The sequence below is a fragment of the Cotesia typhae genome, unplaced genomic scaffold, assembly GCF_013202065.1.
Source record: "Cotesia typhae breed Kobodo isofemale line unplaced genomic scaffold, CoteBio_Ctyphae scaffold_13, whole genome shotgun sequence".
In the NCBI taxonomy this organism is placed as follows: domain Eukaryota; kingdom Metazoa; phylum Arthropoda; class Insecta; order Hymenoptera; family Braconidae; genus Cotesia; species Cotesia typhae.
In genome coordinates this window covers 14377478-14399911 of record NW_027423774.1, presented here as the reverse complement: position 1 = coordinate 14399911, position 22434 = coordinate 14377478, and the positions used below count along the sequence as shown (strand labels likewise).

Genomic DNA, 22434 nt, shown 5'->3' with positions numbered 1-22434 from the left:
TCAGATATCAATTTGGATACTTGAAATTGTTGTCTCAATTGAATGATCAATAATAATCAAATAAAATGAACGGTTTTTAAATAATTTATACCAAGCAGAAGTAATCATTTGTGATAATAGTACATAAAATAAAAAAATTGAAGAAATTGTATACACCCCCCTAAGAGAGGAATTAAATTGGATCCTCTAATCACAAAACTACAACAGGATCAAGATAATTTCTCCTTATACGGACTAAAAACTTCCAAATCAATAAAATTATAAGCAGCTGCAATTGTGGAATATACACTGTGAACGTGTTTTAATACCCGCCAACATTTCATTCTCCAGCTTTCGGCAATCTTTTACTACTAATGTTAATTACTTGAAACGCAGGTAAGTTTTTTGATTTCAAGAAAATTTTTCTAATATTGAGTAAAAAACATTGTGCCTATTTAGTCTTATTTTCTAAAAAAAGTTTGGAAAATCCAAAAGTGCACGCCTCATAATGCTCATTTAGTTATGAAATATAAAAAAAAAAATAAAAGAACGAAAAAAAAACACATGAGTCGTGCAAAATAAAAAGAAAAAAAAATTTTTTAAAATAACAGCTATACTAGGAAACTGATGCACAGGCGTCCCTGGTGGAATAAAATGTACATAATATCGATAGATATAGATATATCACCATCCATGTTAATTTTACATGGATATATATAGATATACAGTCTTAAAGTTTTTGTTTTTTATTAATTGCAATTAAACGACACTGAATTAATTAATCATTCGCATTCAGTGACCTACAATCGTCGATTAGAATTTAAAAAAAAAAAATTTAACTCAAATAATGGAAATTTTCACAAGTTACAGTGTTTCCGGGTTTCACACATGAGGGACAGAAAAATTTTTTGACCTATTTTGGTGTTTTTTTCAAATTCTATTGCAGTAAATCAATTTTTAAAAAGTATGGAATTAATCTTCATTAAATTATCTCGACAATAGTATGCAAAATATCTTGATTCCGTTAACTAACAAGGCTATAATAATAAAAATAGCCGCCAAAATGAGGCGAAAAAAATTTTTCGATCGTAAAGCACTCTCTGATGCTTCGCATCATGAGTCGTACAATTAATTAAATTTTTTATGAAATTTAATGACGTTACAAAAAAGCTGTTCTCCGCGCATATAAAATTAATCAAAAATAAAACATTTGCATTTTGAAAAAACGTTAATGAATTATAACGTTCGATTATTTTATATACAAAATGTCAATACATTTTTTTCTGTCCTCTGGCCGGAAAGTGGCAACTTTCTGGCCGCTGCGCTAAACGAAGTTGCCACATTCCAACTACATCGAGCAGAAAAATAATATACCCGCCTTGGCCAGTAGAAAGTAAAGCCTCAAATCATATGTATGTCAACCTCGGCTTTGCCTCAGCCAACAATTACATGTGACCTGAGACTTTTTTTATTTTATTTATTTATTAGATTTTGATCCTAGAGCAAGTGCTCCCTAAGGACCATCATAATCAAATATATAATGAGTACATATAAAGTTAATATAGTATTAATTATAATATAGGTGTTAATTGAAAAAATATAGTATTAATTAATAGAATATAGTTGATTATAGATAACATAATACGATAAGTAATAAGATAGCTTAACATAATAGGTAATAATATTACAATAATAATAAAATTGTTATAGTCATTGATTCTTCACAACATTGTTCTATATAGTTTTGAAGATCTCTATTGAAATGCCAGTTAAAACACGCTACATTAAACTCAGAAAAGGTGCTTAGTGCAACAAGATCAGCCGGGAGCTGATTCCAGGATCTAATAGCCGTTAACAGAAACGAACGCTCAAAGGTAATTGTACGACAACTTCGCGAATACATCATTTCTGCGCTCAGCACGATCTTTGACAGAAAGCAAAATACGAAAACCATCGAGTAACAAGATATCGTGATGCAAATGTAACATCTTATCAATTATAAAAGCTATCAAAAACTCGCGTCTACTTTGTAGTGTTAACCAACCAAGTTGCCGTCTGTAAGGTGTAATGTGGTCAAATCGTGAAACTCCGTAAATAAACCTTATGCAGGCATTAAACTTTCTCTGTAGCCTCTGTTGAAGGCTACCAGATATATTCGTCGAACAGCGCAACCGTAATCAAATATCGGCAAGATCAATGTAGTAATTAGTCATCTATGCATAGTAGTGTTCAACACTCTACTATTCATTTTTAACCGAGCAAAGCAACTCATTGCCTGCTGGCCAACTGACACCATTTGACCATGTCATGACAACGTATTGTCCAACACTACTCCAAGATATTTGACACACGCAACGTATTCAACCACCATACCGTTCATTGACACTCTTGGCGCATTAACACACAATGGATTCTTAACATGTTGCGGGCTACCGAAGATAATAAATTTCGTCTTTGTAGCCTTTAGCCTAAGCAGATTGTTACGACACCAAGATTGTAGCATTTAAGTTCTCAATCACTCGGTCTATATCATTCAATTCGCAAGAACAATAAATCACCAGATCATCTGCATAAAAGAAGTGTTTACAGTCAATGGGATCACCAAACTCAGTAACAAATATTGCATAAAGCAATGGGCTAAGCCCACTTCCCTGTGAGACACCACATTTCACATTATTCCATGATGACAGAGCATCATCTAATTCAACCACTTGCCTCCTTCCATTCAGGTATGAACTAAACCATTGTAAAACACCAGCCGACAAATTCAGTCTTTTAAGTTTTTCCAGTAGTAGATAGTGATCTACCCAATCGAATGTCTTAGTGAAGTCAAAGAACACTGCAATAGTAACTAGATGTTCGTCAACTCCTGCACGCACATCATCACATAAATAAAGCAAAGCTGTCTGTATATTAATGCCTTCCCTGAAGCCAGTCTGATATGGATCCAATAAATTATTTAAAGAAATGTAACTAATAAGCTTTTCATATACGCATCGCTCTAGAACCTCAGATAACGGACAGAGAATTGAGATAGACCTGCAATCATTGTATTGCTGTGGAGAACGTACTTTTGGAATTGGTATGACTCATGAGTCTTTCTACTGATTTGGAAACTGCGAGGACGCCAAAAAAGCATTAATCATGTTAACAATCGGTTCCAAACTGTAAGGCAGCGGAAGCTTTTAATGCCTAATTGAGAAGCCGTCCGGACCAACCGCACTAGTGATCCGAGACAAATTACGCTGAACTCTATTTGGTGTGACCTCTAAAACTTAAACTGATTATCATTTTCTTCAGTCTGATAACTAGAGAGTAGCTGTACGTTATTATTGTGAACGTTTCCAACAGAAACAAAATAATCGTTCAGGCCATTTATGTCAAGATCAGCTGAATAAGTTGATATTCTTGATTTAAGAAGCCCTAGCTTCCTGAAGTTATCCCAGATAATCTTCGGGCTTCGAACTAAAGAAATCCGCTCTTGAAGAAACTTCTTTTTAGCCTCAGCAATTCTCTTCTTAACCAAACGACGAACATTGTAGTACTCAGGGTAAGCAAATCCCGTTCTTTTAAATATTCTGTAAAGCTTGTGTCTTCTCCGCTGAAGGTCATGAATATCATCAGTGAACCATGGTGCCGGTGGACGAGATACTTTTATCAGGTATTATGGTGCTATTGCATCTAAAACCCGCAGAATACCTTGGTTTAAATCTGCAGCCAGATCATCAACAGAGAGGTCATGATTCACCGAAACTAAGCTGCACTTTGATAGCTGCTCCTTTATAGATTCTTGGCACACCAGCTTCCAATTTCTGCACTTTAAACATTTTGAACACTGCCTTGGTGCAGCAAAATTCACAAATACTTCAATCAAATCATGTCCACATAAGAATAGTACCTGAGACTGATCTGAATGGGTCACAACTAATTGATCGTTGACAATGCAGTGATCAATCCACGTTTCTGATGTTGCCGTATGATGAGTTGCATTGAAGGAAACCAAATGCAAGCTGTACTCATTACGAAAATCCTTTAACCTCCTGCACTCATGTATATTATGAAGTGCATCGATATTTAAATCTCCAATAATAACAATATTACTGTAAGTTGGCAGTAGATTATCAAACACAATTTCAAAGTTCTCAAGTGAAGCAGCATGAGGCGGTCTATAAACTACACTAAATAGCACTTTTTTCTGTTACGACGATTATAACTCTATAAACAAAAATTCAGGCAAAACCATAAAAATGACATATTTTCAGGTCACTGCATTCGTTGGTAATTTTAGAAGCCGTATTTTGTTGTGAAGAGTCAATATTTGAACGTTATGCCGATAGATTTAGAACGCTTTCCAAATATGTGGACGGATAAACTTTAACCGGATCATTAATGTCTTTTAGGCGCACACAAACACAAGAGCTAGCGATCCAGACATTTCTCTTGTCAATAGTGGGATATTTTTTAATCAATGATTGCCGTAACTTGTATGATACCGAAGGGTACCTCTAGCTCATGTAAATAGGTACATTATTCGATCCTGGGAAAATTACATTGGCTGTTAAGGATTTATATTTTTTCTTTGCAGACAGGAACTTGCAAACAAGCGATGGGGATTTGCACTTAACAAGGATGTCCTGAGCAGAGCCTCGTTTATTCCCCATTCTCTCAGCATATTGAATCTGATCACAAACAAAATCTGTAGCTCCAATTAGAGCCCAATCTAACTGTCGTTTGTACCAAACTTTCTGAAGGCTGCTCTACAATTCCAGAAATCACGAACTGGTCACTAAGCATCCTGGACTCCGTGTCAAGTTGACGAATTTCTGTACTCAGATCAGTAGTCACTTTCGTAGCAATGCTTATTCGTTCCGCAACCTGTTTGACCAAGTCACCACCAGCAGCTAAATCAACACTCAAGTTTCCAGGCTCCAATTTTGCAACTCGACTCTCTAGAGACTCATAGTTATCCTGTATAATAGTTAGACGCTGTGATAAATCATTAATCTTGACATCCATAGTAGTCAGCAATTCCAGCTTTTTATTAATTTCTGAAAGCACAGAGTTCGAATCTTGAGGTACCTGAGACGTCAATGATGGTAGACACACAGGGCATTTAATCGCAAGGAAATCTTTGACCACGGATTTTGATGTCAAACAAAAATGAACTTTTACACATAACTGATGAAATTTATGTTTGTATTCCGCGCCAGTAGTGTCACCCAGCTTTAAATCACTTATTTTCCTACAACATATACCACAGCATTCCGTAGACATATTTGTAGACTTTCCTGTAATTACCGTTAGATGGCAGCACTCACCGATTACCAAAGTATCCGGTCTAACCACAAACAGGCACAAAAGCCAAATAAAATACAGAATAACTAATGTCAACTAACAGAAAAAACTTATTTCATTAGTATTGTCACTAGACACGAAGAAGAAATGATTTTAAAGTTCCAAGATCCTGGTTGTCAGATCTTCCGGACAAACATCTGTAAGCGTTGTCAGTATAAAATTAATTCTTAAAAATAACGGAACAAAATAACTTTTACTTTTCTTTCGTTGACACAGACTAAAAAATTATTCTTCTGCTCTTAAAGGTGAAGAAAATCGAAATAGTACTCTTTATTTTCCACCCGGGTAGTACAATGGAATAACGTAACGCGCAGAAAGCAAACTCTTAAGAGTTTCGACTGACCGCGCTCTAATAACTTTTATAAGAACAAATCGAGCCTCTCAAAGTTTCAAAACAAAATATATTTCGAACGGCTGGAACACTACCCAGAAAAAAAGGTTCACTTGAACCAAGAAAATATGTTTCTTCCTAATTATTTTCTTGAGCGAAAAAAAAATTTTTTTTGACACAAGAAATTTTACTTGTTCCAACAAAATTGATTCTGTTGCTTCAAAAAATACGTATCTTGATCCAAAAAAATTTATTTAAGTCAAGAAAATTTTCTTATCTTGAGAAAATCTCTCTCTTCCTCTGAAAAATTAAATATCTCGATAGAAGTAAATGTTCAGTAATATTTTTATTGACTAACATGTCAAATGGGAAGATCAAATAATATTGAATCATTTTTTTCATTCAACATGTATAATTGCACGCTAAAATAATATGAAATGGGTATCAAATATTCAAGAAAAAAAAGTTTAAGTCCTATTGGTATACACTTTTTTAATGAATTGGTATTGCGAATATGATAAAAAAGTTTAAGTATTATCGCAATACTCTGTTTAAGTGAGTGACTTATATTTTCCGTACGATATTATTGCAAGTCTAGAGAGTATAGTAAAAAAAGTTCCCGCGTAAAACTCAGCGCGTATTTCGCTCTTTTTTTCCCCGTGTTTTTACCTTTAACCTAAACATCATTCTCAAGAGCATTAAAAAAAATATTTATATAATTGACATTAAAAATAATAATTTATGGATCCGTCAGTGAAAAATAAATTAACCGAGTGGAATTTGTCATCCTATCATCAAGTGTTTGAAGGTATGTAATTTTATGATATTGTAAAAATTAAACACATTGCCAACCGAGGTTAACCTTTATTATAATAAATGTAACATCCTAGCATTAATCTTTAATCATTATTTCTTAATAAATAAAATAAAAAAAAATAAAATAAATAATTAAAAAATAAAAAAAATTAACATATTTGAGTCACCAGGAACAATTTTGATATTAATTTTTAAAAATTTTTATAAACAAATATCTGACAACTCTTTTAGTTTTTTGTAAGTACAAAATTAATATCACATTAAAGTTAGCAGACACTTGGTAATTTTTTAATTTTATTTAACAAACAACTTTATTCCAAAAAATTATTTTTTAAAAATTGGATTATTAATTTTTTTTAATTTCTACATGTTAATTTTTTTTCCTCATTTGTTTTTGCTATAATTTATTTATTAAAAAATTTCTTAAAATGATCAAATATCTGCTAAATTAAATTTCAAAAAATTAATATAAAATAAAATACTGATGATATTGTTTTGTATGATCATTTATTTGACACCCGGCCACATTGTATAACAAAAAATTCCGATCAATCATTTATAATTGTACGATCTAACCATCACTAAAATTATTATTTTAACATTAAAAACTAAAAACTAATTATATTAATATTAATATACCTTGTCCCATATATGTTAATATTCTGTATTTTATATTATAATTATTATTAATTATTTATTAATTTTTAAATAAATTTAATTTTAAAATAAATGGGTTTATTGTCATTTCTTTAATGTATAGGAAGATTTATTTACATAACCTTTCTTTTTTTATTCTGTAAATTTATTACTATAAGGATTTGAGTGTATTGCTGATATGAGTTTTGCGGTGGCGCTCAAACTCGGTTTAAGTGTATGACTTAAACGAGTTTCAGTGTAGTGTTTAAAAATATTGCGCTGAGACTCAAACAGTGTTTAAGTATATTCACAATACCAAGTATTTCAATATCACTGAAATTTATAAGTGTGGGACTCATACTTTTTTTTCAGTGTAGCTGAAGTAGGTGACGCTGCTTCCCTAAAGTACCTAAAAATCTTGATCAAATATAAAAATTTATTGTATCAAGTATTCGGACAATTCTTGACCCAGGCGGTTAACTAAGATTGTTTGCCCAGACTGGCGGCAGACTTGGACAAAATTTTAAAATAGAATGTGGAGCATTACTTGGTTAAGTTTAGTGACAAGTCTATAGTCAAAAATTGTCCAGATTGTTGGTGAAGAAGTGTTCATTGTACAAGAAGCGGGAAAACTAACGGATCTGGTTTTGTCTGGATATCAAAATTAATGAGCGAAAATATTAAAAATCAAACGAACTGACCTTAAGTGATGTTCAATTGTAATTATATAAGAGTCTCGTTCGAGATGATTACATCGTAGTACCGCTACTTTGACTAGTTCTAACCACACGTTTTAGAGTATAAATTGAAAAATTTCGGCTTCCCGCCACCTGCTCCTACGTCGCACTCTAGCGGCTCATTGTCATGTAGTTTAAAGTTTGTCCCAACGTTACGGAATTAAGCCTTAACTAAACACTTTAATTTAGGGATGGGAAGAATTTTTTAGGAGAAAAATAAAAATTTCTTTTTTGGAGAGGATGTAATCATTTCGAACGAGACTCTTATATAATTACAATCGAACATCACTTAAGGTAAGTTCGTTTAATTTTTAATTAAATTACGAGTCTCGTTCTTTGAGATTACATCGTAGATGTTTAGAGCAAATCAACTTACTTTTTATTAATTACCTGTTACAGAGCTTAATGCCATAATAATAATTTTCAAATCTTAACATAATGTAAGCCTCATCGACTTTGTTGATCAAATAGCACCTCTACAAACGACTCTCTTATTGGTGCTATTGGACGTTCGTAGAACTTGGCGAACACCTGTGAGCTGGCTGACCGTCCTGCTGTACTCTTTATGATGCTTACATCTAACCTTTTTGCCTCTGCAGCAGACGTGGCTGCGTGTCTGGTACTGTGAGCAGTGTACTTAGGATCTATCCCGGCTTCCACAAGACAGCACCTTATTCAGCGACTTATTGATTGGGGAGTTGCCTTATGGTAGGGCCTCTTAAATGTAATAAACAGGTAGTCCTCTTTCCCTCTTAAATCTTTGGTTCTTTTTAAGTATTCCAACAATACCGTAGCGACGCAAGCACCCTTTCGCTCTTTAAAAAATGGTAGATTAAGGGAAGGTTGTGCAGCCCCGACTCTAGATGTTTTAATCTGATCAGACACCTTTATAATGACGTTGGTTTTTGAGATTATCATGTTGCTTAATTTGATAAAGGACAATGTCTGAACCCTATGCGCTGTAGCTAAGGCCAATAAAGATACCAACTTAAAGGTGAGAGTTTTTAGGTCCAGGGTTTTCAATGGTCCCAGTGCTTCTGCCCAGTTCAAGACTGCCTCCGTGTTTCAGGTTGTGTCATATTTAGGCTTGGGTGGTCTGTTCTTAAACACTCCTTTGAAAAAACGACTTATCAAAGGATCGCTACCCAAGTCTATCGTGCTTATAAAATTAATCGCTGATCTCTCTGAGTTAAGCTTGCCATATGATGCATCTTGATTGAATCGAAAGGTTAAATATTTTAGTACTAGGTAAATGTCTGGTTGTAAAGGATCTCCGTTGGTACTCTGATAGTAACTCCACCAGTTCTTAAGAGCTACGTTGTACTGTTTAAGGGTAGAATCTGTTAGTGAAGAAATTAAAATTTCTACTGCTTCTGTTGGTATTAGTTTTTGTAGATACGAGCGCCGGAGAGCTTCCCTGCAACCAGGGAAAGATGATTCGCTAACGGATGGATTAGAGATCTGCAAGGAGATAACAGTATATTAGTTGAAGGCGAAAAATGCAGCGGTTTTTCTAATAGTATTGACTTAAATAAGGGAAACCAAGGCTGAGTAGGCCAATGGGGAACCGCCACTAATCCTTGAGCTTTATCTCAAATAATTTTTTGCAATACTTTGGCAACCATCGCGAAGGGTGGGAATGCATAAAAAAAATATCTACTCCAATCAATAGTAAAAGAATCAATGTAACGAGCTTCTGGATCCCGTTTCCAGACGCAGAATATTTCGGTATTAGCGTTACTTCTTAATGCGAACAAGTCTATTTCTGGTAACCCCCATTTTTCTATTATGGTTTGAAAAAAGGGGGCTTCTAATTCCCATTCAGTATCTATATTGACTCTCCTAGATTCCCTGTCTGCGTCTATGTTTTCTCGTGAGGGAATGTAAGAAGCGAAAATCCAGATCTTTCTCTCTTCGCAACAAGTCCAGATATCTTTAGCTCTTTGATGAAGTTCTGCGTATTGTACCCCACCCATCCGATTGATGTACGTAATCGCCGTGGTGTTGTCAACTCTAAGTAAGATTTCGCAATTTTGAGCTTCTTTAGCAAAGTACTTAAGCGCTAAGAACGCTGCTATAATCTCTAACTGATTTATATGTAACTTCTTTTCTTTCTGAGATCTGAATCCGTGAGGATTTTCTCCATTGCAGTGAGCACCCCAACCAGAGAGCGATACATCAGAGAAAATCTCTAACCTATAATTTAAAGACCTAATCGGATTTTTTACTACTGGAATATTATTCAGCCACCACTCAAGATCTTTCTTTACATGTGAGTGAATAATCATACTTCGATCAAAGTTTTGATCATTTAGGATTAGTGCCTTCATTTTTTCTCTCTCTAACATCTTCGTATATAGCATGACATACGGTACATCTGGGCATGCCGCAACCAATACTCCGATTAAACCAGTCTTTGCTCAAAAATTCTTGAATTGTTTTAATTAACTTACACTTCTTTTCCCCAGGTAAGGAGAGCGTCATGTCTCTGGAGTTTATAATAAACCTTAAATACTGACATTTGTAATTTGGTTCGTGTTTACTTTTCTCTTCATTTATGATAAATCCAAGCTCTTTAAAAATTTTTCTCGTTGCTGCTACATTATTCTTACATTCAAACAGAGACTTACCGATGCAAAGCGTATGATCTAGGTACGCTGTCGATAACCATCCTCTTTCTCTAAGAAAGTTTAGGACTGGTTTTAGTAATTTTGTGAATACATACGGACTTGTACAAAGTCCAAAAGGTAAACATTGAAATTCAAAGATCTGGTCTTTGAATTCAAATCTTAAAAATTTTCGACTATGAAAACCAATTTTTACCAAAAAATACGCATCTTTCAAGTCCAAGTTACACAGAAAATAATTTTGATAAATTAATTTTAAGGCTACTCTCATGTCCTCAATTTTAAAATGACTGGTTTTTACAACTTGATTTAAGCATTTAAGGTTTAAAATGAATCTCTTAGCACCATTTGGTTTTGGAACCAGAAAGAACGGTGGTAAAAATTGGTCCTCTACGGGTTCACAGCTAACTATTGCCCCGATCGCTATTAGCTTTTTTATTTCATTTTCTAAAAATCTTTCGTCTTCTGACGAAAAACACAGATCTTTATTAAAGCTCAGGGCCAATGGTGGTCTTTCTAGAAAAGGAATTTCATATCATTTCACACAATTTAGGACAAAAGAATCACTGGTGATCTTTTTCCATTGTGGAAGGACCTGACTGAGCCTTCCTGGAATTAATCTCACCTCATTATTTATTTCTTCTTCTCTGCATCCGTTGGTAGCTGGGTCTTGCTGGTGGACTTCGAGGCATTGCTGTATGTGCTCTTGCTGCTGTGCTGCGATGGAAGAAATTTCGTCTGATACTGTTTCGGGCCCTGATAAGACTTCCCCTGTCTCGCATACGGGCCCCTCCAGTTTAAAGTACGTCTTGGCATTGTTTTGATAACTTTTTTGTTATTACTCGAGGACGAAGGAAAAGGAGACGCTTTGATCTCTTTGCCAATTTTTCCATAGACTTTGGGATTTTAATCTTCTCGGTTAGCTTTTCTCCAAACAACAAAGACCCAGGCTTGGTCGCCTGTAACATGTTTTTCATTGACTTGGTCAATATTGGAGAGATAAAAGCTCTTCTAGCTGAAGAGACCTGGTAGTGCGATTGTGCCATGAGTTTGCCTGCATCCGCTAGTTTTTCTAACAACTCTAGGCGATCTAGAGGTTCTTCTTCATCTCTTATGATCATTGTAATGCCTTGTCCCAAGGCTGACAAGGCCGAATCAGCTAGATTTTGTTCTAGCGTAAATAGCTGATTTCTCTTGACGCCCGTTTCGTTCAGCGTAGCTGCAATTTCTTCATTAAATTCTGGGGCCTCGAGAGAAATATTTTCCTTACGCGGATATTTCTCTAATACCTTGTCTTTAACCTCTTTCGGTAAACCATCAATCAGCCAAGATGACCAACACGACACCAAACTCTCGTGCAACTCCACTTGCTCTTTTTTCTTTGCTCCTGGATCATCTCCCAGAAGCAGTTCTACCTCGTCATCTAATTTCTTAGATTCAGTTGTCTCAGTAGACTCTGTATCAGCTTCTACTTGGGACACATCCTCAGCCTGCATCTGCGGAAGCTCGTCAACGAGCTTGTCTGAGTCCGAGACAGACTTTGGCTCTTTCAATGCGGGATCCTCTACTTGAGGATTGACGGGTTCATTTTCTTCATCAGAATCGACCCGAATTCCATCTGCAAGAAAAATTTTTATTCAAATAATTTTTCTCATAATGCCAGATGGACGTTTATTGCACTGGTTATTATTGCCTTCTACGTGCAAAATTCACCAGCCAGAACGCCCGTCAAGGTCTCATCTTATCGAGTCCAGACGCCGTGTTATCTTAGAGATAAATTTATAACCATAAAAATTAGTTTACCTTTTTCGAATGCTTTCATAACTGTGTCTGAGAGACATTGTACTACTCTCTCTAACCTCCGAATCCGCTTCTCGCAATTATCATTCTCATCTCTTTCTCTGCTTCGTTTCTTATCTTTACCCATTATCTTGATATTGGTAAAAAAATTTTCTTGATCCAAAAAAACAATTTTGGCTAATAAATCATGAATAAAATTAATATAAAAAAATAATTAAAATACTCAAACATGTGACTTTGTCTAGCACAAAGAACGTTATGACAATGAGCCGCTAGAGTGCGACGTAGGAGCAGGCGGCGGGAAGCCGACATTTTTCAATTTATACTCTAAAACGTGTGGTTAGAACTAGTCAAAGTAGCGGTACTACAATGTAATCTCGAAGAACGAGACTCGTAATATAATTATTATTAATATTAAGTATGACTTTATTTATACAATGTACACTTTACTATTAATTAATATTATTGCGGATTATTACAATAAATGCGGATAAGTTTTTCTACGCGGGAATGCAAAAGCGAAGCCGGCTGCACGTGGTGTTCACAAACTTGACACTGGAAAAAGCGGTTAAATTCTGCACCAATAACACTGAAAATGACCTGAAACAGAACTAGATGAATTAAGCAATTTATTAAGCAACTTTAATTATTTAATTAGCTCAAATACGCGGACTTTAGAAATAGCGAAAGCAATTATAAAAATGGCGAAGCGACTACTTGAAAGCGTGGTTAAGAATAATCATGATAATGCGTCTTCTTTCTCGTCAGCTTCGGGAAGTAGGCTGACTGCGCAAGTCAGCGGAGCAAGCGGCCAACCAGAAAATTTGGTCTATCGATGTCGAGATCGATAGCCAATGGAATAAATCGATGCATCTGGTGTGATCGTGACGTCAGAGTGACTCGGTTTGCGCAAGCGTCAGAAAATTCAAAGCGTTGAATTTTCTGATTGGCTAAAAGTTGCGGGAACCAGCGGTTTTTAGGTGCGACTCATTATTTTAGGAGTCTCCCAGGCGCGAACTCATCGCGGCTGGGCCTGTTCACCGAACAAGAAGTTTGACCCAGACATACGCGGGAAACTGGGTTTCAAAAAGTGGTGGTGGCAAGCCCTACCATTTCTGGCAATTTTCTGGACGAATTCTCGTCTCCATCTTCCTTAGAATCTAGGACAAATATCCGGAGCGATTCTTTGACTATTCTTGAAAAATGATCTGCCGTAAATTTCTTGTCCAAAAATTGTAAAAATCTGTTTACAGACACTTCATCACGACTCTTGGTCCAGACTTGCCTAATATTTGAACCATATTGCTATTCGGGAACTATCGTTAGAATTCTAACTATGCAATATACTATTTCTATTCTTGGTATCCCCTTGAATCTCCTTGGATTCTAATTTTCTGATGAAACTATGAATCGTTTTTCTTTTCAGTTTTATCCATGGTTAAAGAGATCCTAGTAAAGTTGTTATCAATTTAACAACTGAAAAAGTTGTAAAAACATGAAAGTTAGAAAAGTTTAGAATCATTCCTAGACAAAAAACTTAACTGGTTCCTAACTAACTGCGTTTAATTTGAATTTTAAAAAGTGATAAAAAGCTAAGTCATACATAGGATTAAATGGATGAGAAAAATCTTCATTTATTAAGAATAGTTCTAAACACGCTACCTGAAATTCTAACCGAGTGACAATTATTATTTAAATTTTCATAATTTGACAGAAGTTTTCAGCTTCAAATAATTTTGAATTATAATTTGAATACTCCTTCCTTCTACTATACTTCTTTTAACGCTAAACTCTTCTCGAATTAAAAATATTGATGAGATGTCTAATCTTAGGGGTGACTGTTATTTCATCATATTATACTTACAGTACCCCGTAGGTTATATTTTGATCTAATAAGTGGTTCCTTTTTTTGAAACACCTAAATTTTTGCAAAAATTTAAGTTCACATTTTTTGGTTCTAATTATTTGATGACCACAAATACAACGGAAAAAAAAATAATACTGAGAAGCGGTTGATTTTACAATTGAATAAGCAGTTCAAGCGCCTAATTAGAGATCCTATGTACATATTTTTGAGCTTAAAAATAGTTTTTACCTTAAATTATTGAAAAAATTAGACAAACGGTTTACCCTAAAGGCCATCCCTGCAACTTCCCGCTAATTTAATATTTAAGTGCTTAAAATTGCACTTATTGCGTTTTTGAGCTCTTCAAGCTTGTCACGAGGCTCCTTTATTACCTATTGAAGGCCCGTATCCCGACGATGGCTAATTATCGACGGATCATAGGGCGCTGTGATCTGAGATGCTCGCGGAGTGAAAATTTGACAAATAAGTTCTGGGGCCTAGAGTGGAAGTGCTCCGAGGGTGGGGATAGTTCGACACCGGGTGAGAGTGAAGCGGTCGCAACGAAAGGAAGACATTGTGAAGCCGGAGCCCGAGATACCAGCACGAGATTTTGGAATATCAGATAATTATTTATTTTCCTCTGAGTTTCTTGTGGAACCTCAGAGCGATTATTTTAATATTTATAATTGATATTTATTGCTAGGCATTTAACCAGCCTAAATATCCTTCAATAATTATTTTAATCATCCTGAAATTCCAGATTTAATTTACCGCTGATCAAATCCCGAGCTGCGACGCAATTAAACATCTGAGTACCTGATAGAGCTGTGGAATTTGGCAGATAAAATTTGCCTAGTCAGAAGGTTATACGAACGACAACGAAAGCTGAATTAAAGAAAAGAAATCGCCGAAAATTTCTCAGGTACAGAAAATTTAACCTCGGTAAAATATTGCGTTGCCCCCGGAAATTCGAGGCACAGGCCAGGTTCCGTCTTCCAATCACCCTACTTGATTAATTAATTAATTATCCGAATTGAATTAAACATCTAAATTATAAGTCGAAGTTAAAATTTGTTAAAATGAAATTTGAATGAAATAGAAAACTTAACAAGTCGAAAAATTTCAAAATTAACATTAAAAGGTTAAATTTATAATTAATATTACTATTAAATTTGTCAATAACTTAGATAGTAATTTAATACTATTAAATTTGTTTGAATAAATTTAAAATAAAATTTATAGAATCAGAAATTTTTGTACCGACAAATTTTAGTTAAATTGCGTCATTCATCAGAATAAAATTATGTCGATTATATTTAGTATAAATAAGAAATCAAAAATAAACATTCATTCAAGTTAGATTCACATTAATTAATAAAATCAACATTTAAAATAAATTAAAATTTAAAGTAAAAATTGATAATTAAAATTAACTTTTGGGAAATTATCAAAAATTTTTAAATAGTTATAATGGACAAAAATTTCTTAGCTTAGAAAATTAAAATTGTCAATCAGTAAATTATTTTATAATAAAAATTAAAAGAGTAATTATCAATAGATTAAAATTGTTCAAAACTTCGATAAATAAATTTGTCAAATTCCAGTAGATAAATTCAGAAATAATTAAGATAAAATTTTAATCTTGGAAAAATTTCACCAAGTTGACGACTAAGTCTCAAATTCTTACTGGAATTCAAAATAGACATAAGCCGATTATTCAGGCAGTTTGAATTTGAGTAAATTTTAATTAATCTCAAATTTTTGTTGAATAAAACGCTGCTATGACATTAATAATTAAGCAACCAGAATTTAATTAAATTATTTATCGAAGTCAAGTTAGGGACCGGGAAAATTGATTCCCAGGAAGTTATATTGTAAAAAAGTATTATGGATTTTAAAATGATTGTAGATTAGAGTCAAGTGTGTATTTGGATAAATTGTTTTATTGAAAATTGTGTGTGTGTGTGTGTGTGTGTGTGTGTGTGTGTGTGTGTGTGTGTGTGTGTGTGTGTGTGTGTGTGTGTGTGTGTGAATAAACTTTACATTATATACTCCTCGTTCACGGGCTGTCGAGGAGGTTAGATTTAGCAGGTTGTCGGCTAGTGTTATGGTATCTTTCTCTGTCCTAGTCGACTTCAAGTTCCTTAGTCCCGTAGTGAGGTCCGGGCGACAGCGAAAGGGCTAAGGACGGTATGAACTTTGGGCAGGGGTTCGGGCGACCACCCAAGGTCATCTAGAGTCATAGAGCGTGTCCTGTGTCCTGTGGACAGCGCGACCTAGGGAGAAACTGCGATATAGATGCTCCATATGAGGGTATCGTTAGGAATAGGTAATTTTGATAGAAACTGCGATATAGACGCTCCATATGAGGGTATCGTTAGGAATAAATAACTTTTATGGTATTATGTGAGAGTGTGTGAGATTTAAAATAACATTTAATTTGTTGTAAAATTGAGTAAATAAATTTATAATTAATGTTAATTTTAATTGTTGTGTTATATCTGGCCAAATTTTTATATATTTTTCCTATCGATGGGAAAATTTTCATAAAATCCCAAGTAAAGCCGGTAAGAACTTTATCTTTCTTAATGGGTAAAAAAAACCCAGGACCATAAAATATATTAGTAATGTTATTTCAAAAGTACTTGGGTTATTTGCTTAAAAATGCCTACACAAATAGCCTAATGCATTTTACTATCTCTAATATTTTTATCACTATAATCCAAAAAGGTTCTTAGATAACATAAAACCTTGGACCCCAAACGATCCATAAACCATTAAAAGTAAATTAGTTTGGGAATAATGGTTTATGATCGTTTGAGGTATCTTTTGTGATCTTTTATAATGTAAAATTCGTTACTTATTTAGTTAACATTAGTTAAAAGAAAATCCCATGTTTAAATGTACAGGGCTGCAATACTGTCACGTGTACACCAAATGAGGATAAGATAATAAACTAACAACTTAAATAAAATAACAAATTAATAAATAAATAAAATAACAAATTAATGAATTAATAAAGCGACAAATTAATGAATTTATAAACTAAAATACATTCGACATATTAATATTTATTATAATATGTCATTTTCAAACTTGTTAATTATAACAGTTAAAAATTAATAATTAATAACAATTATAAAAACCAATAATATATTTGTTAACTGTAGTAATAAATAATAGAACCAATAAGAAAATTTGTTAATAAGTAAACATTATTATAAGTACTAAAACGTGGAAGATTGTTAATAACAATTAACATAGAGATAATTATTTTTAGCTAAATAATTATTTAAACATATAATTATTATTATTAAAAAAATGTTAGTTTGTGTGTGGGTGTGCACACAGACAAACTAGCATCAGGGCAGTCCTTTACCTGCCCAAAATAATTACGGAGTAGGGATGATACCCTGAAAACTGACCCTGATTGGGAAATGCTGTGCCCCAACCCAAGGCCCAATAGGTGGAGCCTTAATTAGGGAACACTTATATAACTAAGAGTTCGTTACTTTGTCCTCTAGTTCCAATATTAGTGCAGTCCTAGTTCAACTATTTCAACAGTTAGTTAACAGCTACTTGCTTTAAACGGTGGTCCATCAGTACCATTTTCAAGTATTAAATTTTTATAGTTACATTCAAGTATCCGCATACTTAGTTTTCTCCACATACAGTAGGAAAACGTGTAACTGAGAACAACCGTTCACTTTCAATTCGAGTCGATACATTTTTCCCTGATTTCATTCAAGTGTCCGCACACTTTGTTTCTTCGCATATCGTGGAAAACGTGAAACAGCACAAAGATAACGACTTCGGTAGTTTGAGACAAGTGATCATCCCGTATCCTAACAAAACCCACAGCAGTATCCAATCAAGGTCAACTCAACAGAAATCATCGGTTTATTGTAAGTTATAGCAGTTAACAAATTAAGTTATTTTTATATTCAGAATTTCAATTTAGAATTGTGTAAATCAATATTTAAAATAAATTCAATTTAGAATTTTGTAAATCAATATTTAAAATGAATTCAACTGATAATTTTGTAAATCAATAGTTAAAATAAATTCAACGCAAAGTAAAACCACCCATCTAAACATTATTACATTCCAAACACAATCTCACGATCCCGGTCTATAGGTCGCAAGACTTGGACCAAAAATATATTTTGCCAGGTCTAATCCTGGACATAACAGTTGTTATTTATGTCAATCTTTTGTAATTTCTCTCGACCCTGTGGTATCTCTCTTGCTTGGACCGGTTCTGGAAACTTTAATAAAAATTCCAGTGGCACCCTTAAATTTTAAACTTGAATAAAAGGGTGACCAAGGGCCGGATTCAACCGTTACAAGCTAAAAAAAGAAAATTAGGAAAACGGTTGACCCTGAAAGCCATCACTGCAACTTTCCGCTACTTTCGTAATTAAGCGCTCAAAATTGCGCTTATCACGTTTTTGAACTTGAAGAGCTCAAATAGTATATCACATACCCAGGCCACTAAAACAAGAAAAGTCTCAGATCACATGTAATTGTTGGCCGAGGCGAAGTCGAGATTGACAAACATGTGATCTGAGCTTTTACTTTTTACTGGCCAAGGTGTGTATACTATTTTTCTGCTCGACGTAGCCGAAATGTGGCAACTTTGTTTAGCGCAGCGGTCAGAAAGTTGCCACTTTCCGGCCGAAGGGCAGAAAAATATAATTTTCATGTAATTTGAGCTCTCCGAGCTCAAAAGTCTGATAAAACTTTAATAAAACACTATTTTTTGAATTTTCAAACCGCAATAACTTTTGAATGAATGAACCGATTTCCACGCAGTTGGCGGCATTCGACGCAGTTTTTTTAATTATATGATATATTTTTAAACACAAATTGGTAAGACCCGAAATTTCGGTGTAATTCGAAAAAAACGCTTTTATTCGATTTCTTTCGTCAACGATAACTCACGAACTAATCAACCGATTTTGACCGGCTTGGTGGCGATCGACGTGGTTTTTTAATGTTAAGAGCTGATTAGTTTTTGGAATTGATCGGTCAAGCTGTTTAAAAGTTATTAAAAAAAAACTTGATTTAAAAAAATTTTTTTTCGTAGTTTTTTTGAGATTCCTCGGGTGGGAATCGGTTCAAATTGTAATCAAAATTTAAGTGTAGTCAAGTTCTTTCAAACGACACCAACCGTGATCAAATCGGCCCAGACGTTCAAAAGTTAAGAGAGGTTCACACACACACACACACACACACACACCATCGCAGGAATAGTCAGGGAAGTTTCCTAGGATCTCGATGTTTCGATGAAAACTCGATTTTCGAAAAATGGGGTAAAACCAATAACTTCCCAATTTTTTTTAATTTTTAATTTTCTTAGCAGGAAGTTAAAAAATTCAACTAAATTTGAAAAATTTTCTTACAATTATCGTAAAAAATTAAGTTTCATAGATGTTAAGATGGGCAGTCTGAACAAAGAGAGAGTATGAGTGATTAAATCGGTTGAATTAATGCTAAAGTATACTCTTGCATTTATGATTTCGATTTATTTGGCAAGTGTAGGTTTTCATCGGGTGACTTAAGTTCAGAACTTGATGATGAACCAGAAAGCGACTCTAGGGTGGCCTCCATGGCACGCCAAGACTCAACAACTCCTCTCCAAGGCACTCCGGATCGTCCATTGCTAACTCAATCCATTGCTGCTCCACCATCTGGCCAACCACCAGTTTCATCAACACCATCTTCTGGTGGCAATATTGGTGGGACAAGTGATCTTAGCCTTAATCTTAGACATGGATCAAGAACTACTAGCGCACCGTCGTCACCAGCAAAAACTCGTGAAAGTCTTTTACAGAGAGTACAGAGTCTTACTGGAGCAGCTCGTGATCAGGTATAAATATTTTTATTCTAGAATTTTTTTGAATAGGATGAAAAAGTGACCTCGAATTTTTTAACTTAAATGTAAAAAACATAACACTATTTTATGGAGCATGTGTATTAAAATGATAATGAGTATAGTTCAAAGTTAAGACGAGCCTTATATAATTTATATAATACCTAAATTAGGTAAATAATGCGATAATTTATGAAATGATGCTAAATTATGAAATTAAAAAAATGAAAATCAATTCTAGGGTGCATCAATTCTCGGGGCAGCCGTAAGTGGATCAAATCGAGGGCATGCATATAATAAAGATCGCTGTTTTACTCTATTAGTTATTGACGATCAGAACACTGATTGGAGTAAGTATTTTCGAGGACGCAGGCTCCATGGGGATTATGAAATCCGAATTGAGCAGGCTGAATTTCGAGAGCTTTCTTTAACAGCTAATGAATTAGGGACAATGGTGTCGATGGCTGTCTTCCGTAATGGTTCAAAAGTTATAAGGTAAGCAAAATTAGAATAATGTTAATATTAATAAAGTTTCAAATCAAAATTCACTATTCCAAAAAATCAATAGACTCAAGTTTTTTAACTTCCCGCTAAGAAAATTGAAAATTTTTAAAAATTGGGAAGTTATTGGTTTCACCCCGTTTTTCAAAAATCGAGTTCTCATCAGATCTTGAGGTTTTGAGATCCTACGAAGCTTCCCTGAATGTTTTCGCGATGATGTCCGTGTGTGTGTGTGTGTGTGTGTGTGTGTGTGTGTGTGTGTGTGTGTGTGTGTTTCCAAAGAGGTACGAAAAAAAATCTTCAAAAGACACCGCTATCGTTAACTCTGTCGCCCATCTTACGGCAGATATCGATAGTCGGTAGTGTGGAGATTTTTACCCACTAAAAAAAACATTCCTCTTCCCCTCTCCCCTAGATGGTACGGGGAGGACTGGATTGGAACCACATTAGCATTACTTCAATCCAGCCGTGCTGCGTCTCACGACGCCTACTCCTGGCTACTGGTCTCTTTCTGCGATTTTGTCTTTCAGGAGGTGCTGTGCATAAGCTGCAACAGCAGACCAGTTTTTCTTTTGTTTGATCATATAGGTCACCAGGCTTGAGGGGGAGAGCCTGGTGCCAATGATCTCTTCGGTGCTTCTTCTGTAGTCCTTCCACCGAGCACACTCGAAGAATGTGTGTTCGGCGTCGTCGATTTTAACCGGGCAGTATTTGCATGTTGGTGTGTTGTGTAAACCCATCTTGAAGAGATAGGCGTTGTACTGCCCATGTCCTGTCAGTAGTTGGGTCAGGAAAAAATCCGTGTCCCCGTGTTTCCGAGAGAGCCAGGCGTTGATGTTTGGGATCAGTCGCGCTGTCTATCTGCCTGTCTCTTCCGACGTCCATCGATCCTGCCACTCTTGCAGCGTTTCCGTTTTTATCTTCGTTTTTGTCTCCTTCATGTTTTCGCCGCCGATTTTAGCATCGTAGAGTTTTGCTCTTTCGAGCGCTAATAGGTCGATGGGCGCGGCTCCCGCAATGACCAATACAGCCGCTTCTAAAACTGTGCGGTAGGGGTAGGCAAGCCTGAGAGCGCCTCGCCGCTGTACTGCTGCTATCTTTCCCCTTAATATGTCTGCCCATATCTCCGCTCCATAAAGCAGTACCGAGTGGACTGCTTCTAGAAGAACTCTTCTCTTTTTTGTTCTTGGTCCCATGGTGTTGGTCATAATTCGTGCTAGGCTAGACACAGTCTTGCTGGCTTTCTTGAATGCACTGTCGAGGTGTTCACGGAAAGATAGTTTCTCGTCTATTATTACCCCTAGATAGCGCAGGGCCCTTGTTAACGTGAGTGTTATTCCTCCCAAGTCCACAGCGAATGGTTTTGGGAACCATTTTTGACGTGTCAAAACGACCATCTCGGTTTTCTGTTTGGCAAGTTTCAGGTGATGCTTATCGAGCCAAGTCTCGATGGTGTCGATGGTTTCCCGAACTAGCAGTTCGGCCTCTTCTACGCTGTCACTATAGTGGCTGCAACGTCGTCTGCAAAGCCTGTTAGCTCTACTTGCTCTGGCAACGGGATTTCAAGAAGCTCGTCGTAGTCTGCGTTCCATAGATCAGGCCCCATTATTGAGCCTTGCGGCACGCCAGCCGTTATGGCGTATTCTTGTGGGCCTTCAGTAGTTTCAACTATAAGTTTTCTATCATCAAGGTAATTGTCGACTAGTGCCAGATTTTCTGGCTCCACGTCAAACTTGTGCTCCAGAGCGTCTAAAATGTCTCCTCAATTTGCGCTGTTAAATGCGTTTTTGATATCTAGCGTGAGGAGAATGCATACTTTACGAGTTTTAAGGCTACCAGTCCATGCTTCTCTCGCTGTCCCTACGACTTTCTGGATCGCGCCGACTGTTGAATGTCCTTTCCGGAAGCCATTTTGGTTTGCGGCAAAACCT

General features: G+C 35.4%; 2 protein-coding genes across 6 annotated transcripts in view; one reads left to right on the top strand and one right to left on the bottom strand.

Annotated features, from left to right (window-relative positions):
- Positions 1-22434, top strand: part of Syn (synapsin) — a 295521-nt gene that overhangs the window by 51240 nt on the left and 221847 nt on the right. For all 5 annotated transcript variants that reach the window (XM_074254998.1, XM_074254996.1, XM_074254995.1 and 2 more), the window contains exons 2-4: positions 5-375; positions 19672-19999; positions 20244-20497. In XM_074254998.1, coding sequence (XP_074111099.1) covers positions 19739-19999; positions 20244-20497 — 515 coding nt within the window. In that variant the 5' untranslated portion in view covers positions 5-375; positions 19672-19738. The remainder of the gene's footprint in view (positions 1-4; positions 376-19671; positions 20000-20243; positions 20498-22434) is intronic.
- Positions 8920-12408, bottom strand: LOC141534084 (uncharacterized). The gene is made up of 6 exons (XM_074253225.1): positions 12285-12408; positions 11324-12099; positions 11107-11271; positions 10308-10342; positions 9468-10050; positions 8920-9315 (listed from the first exon to the last, which is right to left on the bottom strand). The coding sequence occupies exons 1-6, from the start codon at positions 12406-12408 to the stop codon at positions 8920-8922; spliced, it is 2079 nt and encodes a 692-aa protein (XP_074109326.1).

What these genes read in the sequence shown, in the direction of transcription:
- LOC141534084 (XM_074253225.1), bottom strand. Translation starts at nt 12,408, where the DNA reads ATGGGTAAAGATAAGAAACGAAGCAGAGAAAGAGATGAGAATGATAAT. An exon ending in TATGAAAGCATTCGAAAAAG is followed by an intron (nt 12,100 to 12,284) that starts GTAAACTAATTT and finishes TTTTTCTTGCAG; the next exon opens with ATGGAATTCGGGTCGATTCT. An exon ending in AAGAAGAAATAAATAATGAG is followed by an intron (nt 10,343 to 11,106) that starts GTGAGATTAATT and finishes TATAAACTCCAG; the next exon opens with AGACATGACGCTCTCCTTAC.